Source organism: Xenopus tropicalis, chromosome 9, assembly GCF_000004195.4.
Source record: "Xenopus tropicalis strain Nigerian chromosome 9, UCB_Xtro_10.0, whole genome shotgun sequence".
In the NCBI taxonomy this organism is placed as follows: Eukaryota; Metazoa; Chordata; class Amphibia; order Anura; family Pipidae; genus Xenopus; species Xenopus tropicalis.
Window position 1 is genome coordinate 88,370,914 of NC_030685.2, and position 8,134 is coordinate 88,379,047.

Genomic DNA, 8,134 nt, shown 5'->3' on the forward strand with positions numbered 1-8,134 from the left:
AGGGGTTCCTTACTGTAAGGGGGGGGACAAATTAGGCTTTTTGTAAATCAGCTGAAAGGCTTGTGGAAGGGAAGGGGCAGCCCTGGGCACATAGTTGGCCCTGTCTGTACTAGTCGGGCATCCAGCTCATATTTGCACGCCAGCTGTGCCAGGGCCTTGGGTGCCAGGCAGCACAATACTGGGTATAAATACATGAGATTATTATCATTTGCCCATTGGTTGCACAGAACAAAGGGTACAAAGGAAGGTGCAACATTAATATATAGGGAAATATTTATGGGTCGGACCAGGCTTCCTGCAGCCCCCCAGCAATTACTGACACCGCTCTAGAACTTTCTATGGGCCTCAGGTTCTGCCCCATTCTCTAATAATGTGATCTCTGCCCCCGTTTAACCCATTCCTAGTATTTATTAAAGGGGCGATTCACCCTTATGTGAACTTTGAGTAGGTTAGACTATGCCCTATTCCTAGCGACTTTGCAATTGGTCTTCATTATTTGTTCTTCATAGTTTCTGAATTATTTCTTCAAATGGGGGTCACTGACCCTGGCAACCAAACCCTATTGCTCGGTGAGGCTCCAGTTTTATTGTTACTTTTTATTCAGCCCCTCCCCTATTCATATTTCCATCTCTCCTATAAACCATTGCCTGGTTACTAGGGTAAAAAAGAACCCTAGCAACCAGATAGCTACTAAAATACCAAACAGAGCTGCTGAACAAAAAGCAAACCATAGGAACAGCAGGCGTTACACAAGTTGGACACAGATTGTGTTTAATGTTTTACCCAATGAGAGAGGATAAAGCATAAATGTGACTCCGCCCATATTTGGGCACTTGAAATATGTTTGAGTCCAAGCCACACCCCCAGGCCGGCTCCTCCCACCTCCGGCTACAGGGACACATAGTTCTCCTGCAGGATCTTCACCAGCAGGAAGGACAGGAGGATCCCGAAGAGCTGCGAGTACAACGGGACAGAAAGGAAAGAACTAGGTTATATGCAGCAGGGAACTCTGGGATATTAAAGGCCACATCTGCCTCGTAACCACTCACCTGTACAAACCCCAGGCCCACGCCCACTGCGCCAATGACATCAATGTGCTGCGATATCCACATCTTCATCTTAATGACACAACCCTGGAATGAGAAATTGCCCTTGTGTCACATGACTGGGGTGGGCGGTGCCAAAAAGTCACATGATGGGGCAGAAAGTGTGACATTTATTCATCCATATTATTCCTCTATAGACAGCGACGGGCTCATCTACAGGGGGAGGTTCCTGCCTGACCATGGGAAAGAGAGCAGCCCAGGAGCAGGAAGTACAGAGAATCAGAGCTCTGTACCTGGGTAAGTACTGGGGGGAGATTGGATTCATTTACCCAGGGGGAGGTTCCTGTCTGACCATGGGAAAGAGAGCAGCCCAGGAGCAGGAAGTACAGAGAATCAGAGCTCTGTACCTGGGTAAGTACTGGGGGGAGATTGGATTCACTTACCCAGGGGGAGGTTCCTGCCTGACCATGGGAAAGAGAGCAGCCCAGGAGCAGGAAGTACAGAGAATCAGAGCTCTGTACCTGGGTAAGTACTGGGGGGAGATTGGATTCATTTACCCAGGGGGAGGTTCCTGCCTGACCATGGGAAAGAGAGCAGCCCAGGAGCAGGAAGTACAGAGAATCAGAGCTCTGTACCTGGGTAAGTACTGGGGGGAGATTGGATTCACTTACCCAGGGGGAGGTTCCTGCCTGACCATGGGAAAGAGAGCAGCCCAGGAGCAGGAAGTACAGAGAATCAGAGCTCTGTACCTGGGTAAGTACTGGGGGGAGATTGGATTCACTTACCCAGGGGGGGGTTCCTGTCTGACCATGGGAAAGAGAGCAGCCCAGGAGCAGGAAGTACAGAGAATCAGAGCTCTGTACCTGGGTAAGTACTGGGGGGCAAATCCAGTTGTGGGACTGTGTCCTTTACTCTGGCACAGACTCCCCCCTTTCATCTCTGTCTCCCAGGGCCCCCCAATCTATAAGCACCGCCAGGCAGCATTTCATTCCCACCTCTGACTCATTTTCCATTTACGCTCTCAGGTTTTCTATAGAGGCATAAACTATGGCTTCATATAAATAAACCCCACGTACAGCCGGAACCGCTAGGGGTTAACCCTTCAGGGGTGGGGAGGAGAGAACACAATGTCTGCACTCCCCTTAGGATTCTGTCCCGATTCACTTTATGCGCCAAAAGGAAAACTATAACTGATAATTTTTGGGGGCTGTTCCTGCTGAATTGTGCTTAGTACAGGGGAATCCTTATGCTGGTACAGGAACAGCCCCCTAAGTTTGCCCATAGCCTGTACAGAGAGAAACCATAAAACTATGGCACATAGGGATTCCCCTGTACTAAGCACAATTCAGCAGGAACAGCCCCCTAAGTTTGCTCATAGCCTGTACAGAGAGAAACCATAAAACTATGGCACATAGGGATTCCCCTGTACTAAGCACAATTCAGCAGGAACAGCCCCCTAAGTTTGCCCATAGCCTGTACAGAGAGATACCATAAAACTATGGCACATAGGGATTCCCCTGTACTAAGCACAATTCAGCAGGAACAGCCCCCTAAGTTTGCTCATAGCCTGTACAGAGAGGTACCATAAAACTATGGCACATAGGGATTCCCCTGTACTAAGCACAATTCAGCAGGAACAGCCCCCTAAGTTTGCTCATAGCCTGTACAGAGAGATACCATAAAACTATGGCAGCATAGGGATTCCCCTGTACTAAGCACAATTCAGCAGGAACAGCCCCCTAAGTTTGCTCATAGCCTGTACAGAGAGATACCATAAAACTATGGCACATAGGGATTCCCCTGTACTAAGCACAATTCAGCAGGAACAGCCCCCTAAGTTTGCTCATAGCCTGTACAGAGAGATACCATAAAACTATGGCACATAGGGATTCCCCTGTACTAAGCACAATTCAGCAGGAACAGCCCCCTAAGTTTGCTCATAGCCTGTACAGAGAGATACCATAAAACTATGGCACATAGGGATTCCCCTGTACTAAGCACAATTCAGCAGGAACAGCCCCCTAAGTTTGCTCATAGCCTGTATAGGGAGAAATAGTCATTCAGGTGCATTATGGGACTGGGCACAGACTGGCAGGGGCACAGGGGGGCACTTACCTCCAGGAAGATGTTATCCTGATGCGCCATCACCTTCTCCCCACATTTCGGGGTGACTTTGCGGCAGCAGCTCTTGGGCACAGAGGAGGGTAAGAGGGTGACGGTAACGTTCATCCAGTCGGTAAAGTTCTGGGCGCCACAGCAGCGGAACTGGGTAGGGAGAGAGGTGGCATCAGGAGTGGGTGCCAGTTATGTGCCCCTGGGTGCCCTTTGTATGAGGTGAGCCCCCCCCACCCCAAGCAGTCTCCTGTTTTTGCCCCAATCATTTGTCTGGGGCTTCAGCAGTTTAATGGGCCCTCCGGGGTACAGAAAAATACTGGGGGGCCACTCATACAGATTCCCAAGCGTTAAGCCCAAGCGGCACCGGTTCCTGCAGTTCTGGTGCTGCTGGGCCCCCACATTGGCAGATGGCAGTGCCATCCAATCAGAGAGTGGGCGTGGCAAACATGGTTCTGACTTCTATCCAATCAGTGGCGAGCAGGGGAGACACTTACCATTCAGCACCCCCCCCCCCCATAGAGTTCCAATGACAAAAAGTGGCCAACTTATTGATTTATATGCCCCCCCCCCCCCCACAAAATGTGGCCCCATGGACTCTTTACTAGAGTGCAAATAAATTGTCTAACTTACCCCCGGGGCAGAAATAGCTCAACATGAAGCTCAGCTCCTGGGTCTCTGTGCCCCCCCCCGGGTCTCTGTGCCCCCCCCCGGGTCTCTGTGTGACTTTATGGGTGGGCAAAGGGCATAGAGCCAGGGGGCATCCAACTCCCAGCCAGATCCTTATTATACTTCAGTTAATAATTATCCTTATATGGTATTCACTGCAGGCTCACTTTATGGCAGTCTGTGCCATTATTGGAGGGGGGGGGGGGGGCCGGAATCCATATTGTCCCACCGCCATCAAGGAGTGCGGCCAATGACTGCAGCCAGTTACAGCAATGGGCCAATCAGAATTTGAGGCTCCAGTATAAGTGGGTGGATTGGTTCTACTGAGCCCCCAAAGATCTTTTGTTCTGAACATTTAAAAAGAGCTGCAATTGTACAACAACCAATCGTCTCTCACCTCCTGCTGCGCGTAATCCAGGCTCCGGGTGAGTTGCCCATCGATACCGTATTTACTGAGAATCTGCTGGAACCTCCGGGAAATGTCACTTTGGAGCTAATTGTACAAAAATGTATCAATGTATCCCCTGTACTAAGCACAATTCAGCAGGAACAGCCCCCTAAGTTTGCTCATAGCCTGTACAGAGAGATACCATAAAACTATGGCACATAGGGATTCCCCTGTACTAAGCACAATTCAGCAGGAACAGCCCCCTAAGTTTGCCCATAGCCTGTACAGAGAGATACCATAAAACTATGGCACATAGGGATTCCCCTGTACTAAGCACAATTCAGCAGGAACAGCCCCTAAGTTTGCCCATAGCCTGTACAGAGAGATACCATAAAACTGGCACCATAGGATCCCCTACAAGCACATCAGCAGAACAGCCCCCAAGTCCCATAGCCTGACAAGAACCAAACTATGGCCAATCCCTGTACTAAGCCAACAATATCAGCAGGAACAGCCCCCTTAAGTTTGCGCATAGCCTGTACAGAGAGATACCATAAAAACTATGGCACATAGGGATTCCGCCTGTACTAAGCACAATTCCAGCAGGAACAGGCGCCCCCTAAGTTTGCCCATCGCCTGTACAGAGAGATAGCCATAAAACCTATGGCAACATAGGGATTCCCTGTACTAAGCACAATTCAGGCAGGAACAGCCCCCTTAAGTTTGCCCATAGCCTGTACAGAGAGATACCATTAAAACTATGGCACATAGGGATTCCCCTGTACTAAGCACAATTCAGCAGGAACAGCCCCCTAAGTTTCCCCATAGCCTGTACAGAGAGATACCATAAAACTATGGCACATAGGGATTCCCCTGTACTAAGCACAATTCAGCAGGAACAGCCCCCTAAGTTTGCTCATAGCCTGTACAGAGAGAAAACCATAAAACTATGGCACATAGGGATTCCCCTGTACTAAGCACAATTCAGCAGGAACAGCCCCCTAAGTTTGCTCATAGCCTGTACAGAGAGAAACCATAAAACTATGGCACATAGGGATTCCCCTGTACTAAGCACAATTCAGCAGGAACCGCCCTGCTCCCTGTCTGTACTTACCTTTTCTCTGTAGGAGTAGGCAGATATCCCTACAATAATTTCAATGATAAAGATCACCACCATTATCCCTATAAACTGGAAACAGAAACAATATATTTTACCCCTGCCATAAATCAAAACAGGCCTGCTGTGTTTTTGTCAGAAAGGAAGCAGAGACAGTCACATGGGTACCGGGAAATACACTCCCCCGTGCAAAGGAAGCAGAGACAGTCACATGGGTACCAGGAAATACACTCCCCCGTGCAAAGGAAGCAGAGACAGTCACATGGGTACCGGGAAATACACTCCCCCGTGCAAAGGAAGCAGAGACAGTCACATGGGTACCAGGAAATACACTCCCCCGTGCAAAGGAAGCAGAGGACAGTCACACGGGTACCGGGAAATACACTCCCCCGTGCAAAGGAAGCAGAGACAGTCACATGGGTACCAGGAAATACACTCCCCCGTGCAAAGGAAGCAGAGACAGTCACATGGGTACCAGGAAATACACTCCCCCGTGCAAAGGAAGCAGAGACAGTCACACGGGTACCGGGAAATACACTCCCCCGTGCAAAGGAAGCAGAGACAGTCACACGGGTACCGGGAAATACACTCCCCCGTGCAAAGGAAGTAGAGACAGTCACATGGGTACCAGGAAATACACTCCCCCATGCAAAGGAAGCAGAGACAGTCACATGGGTACCGGGAAATACACTCCCCCATATAAGAATGGAAAGGAACTAAAGGGAATGAAGCAAATTGTTCTGTAAGGATGGTTTCCCCCAAATATTTGCCCCTTGGCCCCATTGTCACCCCCCATTTCCCCCAGGGGGGGCACTTACAGTTTTTATGAGCATATTATTTTCTTTCAGCACAGAAATTGCCCCGAAGCCGGACATGATGAAGATGATAATTCCCGTTACGGTGAGAACCAGAGGGGCCCCGGAGGACGTCTCGGACAGAACCACAGAGATGTCCGTCAGTCTCAGTTGCACCGTTGCCCCGAGGCAGATCAGCGCCACCCCCGTCACCTGGCACAGACACACCGGGGGCATTAACCCAGAAACTGCCATGGGGTACAGAGTGATACCCCCAGCGCTGCCCATTACACCGTTACCCCAAAGGCTGGAATGGCCCTGCTGCTGCCATACTGACAAACAATACGGACTACATCAGTAACATGGCAGCTCCCACCCATACACATTCATACAAATAATACTGTATGTGGCAGAGACTTATAGTTCAGTGACCTCCAACCACTTAAACTACAACTCCCAGCATTCATTTACAGCCACAGAGACTGTTGGTGGTGAACTGGGGGTTGTAGTTCAGGGTTCTTGGGTTTGTATTCCCTGCACCGCTGGTTCTGACTGCTGAACTAATGCAGCAAGAGACCTGGAGGAACTAGCCTTCCCTACATTGTTTCAGAAGTCAGAAGCAGCAGTGCAGCAACAACTACTTATCCATTTCCGACTCACCCAGAACAGCAGGATTATAAACAGGAGTCCGGCCTTGAGGCACAGCAGCTTCTCCTTCACATTCACCTTCTCCATCGTGGCACAGAGAGAAAAAGCTCTCACTCGGCACGTGAGCTGACACTCTAGCCAAGCTCTGTTGTGCTGGGATGTTGGGCAGAAATGCAGTGTATTGGGTCAGTTCAGGTAAAATGATCTCCTGTTCCTCATTAATTAGACTGTGGCCAATTAGGGGAAGGTTTCCTTTAACCCTTACAATGCCAGGCACACACAGGGGATTAATATAAAGGGCTGGGATTCCCTGATTGGGAAATAAACCAATTTAGAGCTTTTTGTGACTTAATATCCCGGCTCAAAGTTGGTTGCTCTGGTTTATTGTTGCCCCAGTGGGTAGGTATTGTTGCCCCAGCGGGTAGGTATAGTTGCCCCAGCGGGTAGGTATAGTTGCCCCAGTGGGTAGGTATTGTTTCCCCAGTGGGTAGGTATTGTTGCCCCAGCAGGTAGGTATTGTTTCCCCAGCGGGTAGGTATTGTTTCCCCAGTGGGTAGGTATTGTTGCCCCAGTGGGTAGGTATTGTTACCCCAGCGGGTAGGTATTGTTGCTCCAGCGGGTAGGTATTGTTACCCCAGCGGGTAGGTATTGTTGCCCCAGCGGGTAGGTATAGTTGCACCAGTAGGTAGGTATAATTGCCCCAGCGGGCAGGTATAGTTGCCCCAGTGGGTAGGTATTGTTGCCCCAGTGGGTAGGTATTGTTGCCTCAGTGGGTAGGTATTGTTACCCCAGTGGGTAGGTATTGTTGCCCCAGTGGGTAGGTATTGTTACCTCAGTGGGTAGGTATAGTTGCCCCAGTGGGTAGGTATTGTTACCTCAGTGGGTAGGTATTGTTACCTCAGTGGGTAGGTATAGTTGCCCCAGTGGGTAGGTATTGTTACCTCAGTGGGTAGGTATTGTTACCCCAGTGGGTAGGTATTGTTGCCCCAGTGGGTAGGTATTGTTACCTCAGTGGGTAGGTATAGTTGCCCCAGTGGGTAGGTATTGTTACCTCAGTGGGTAGGTATTGTTACCCCAGTGGGTAGGTATAGTTGCCCCAGTGGGCAGGTATAGTTGCCCCAGTGGGTAGGTATTGTTACCCCAGTGGGTAGGTATAGTTGCCCCAGTGGGTAGGTATAGTTGCCCCAGTGGGTAGGTAACAGCTGAGCAGTTAATGAACAAGCATGTATCATGGCTATGCAGAATCAGTGCAGTCTGCAGCACACATATTAATGAGCAGCGAGGAGTCATGTGAGGACTGATCTTTGGCCCTGATTGGTGCGTTTTGTTCATCCGTGTTTGGCCAAATAATCAGTGCGGA

At 49.8% G+C, this 8,134-nt stretch overlaps 1 protein-coding gene across 1 annotated transcript; it reads right to left on the reverse strand.

Moving 5' to 3' along the window:
- Positions 1 to 754: 754 nt before the first annotated feature.
- cd63l (Novel Trtraspanin family protein loc733535 [provisional]) lies at positions 755 to 6,976 on the reverse strand. The gene is given in 7 exon segments (NM_001044441.1): positions 755 to 954; positions 1,050 to 1,133; positions 3,162 to 3,311; positions 4,225 to 4,320; positions 5,330 to 5,404; positions 6,151 to 6,339; positions 6,787 to 6,976. Coding segments are annotated over 7 exon segments (735 nt in total). The 5' UTR covers positions 6,862 to 6,976; the 3' UTR covers positions 755 to 888.
- Between the last annotated feature and the right edge of the window lie 1,158 nt (positions 6,977 to 8,134).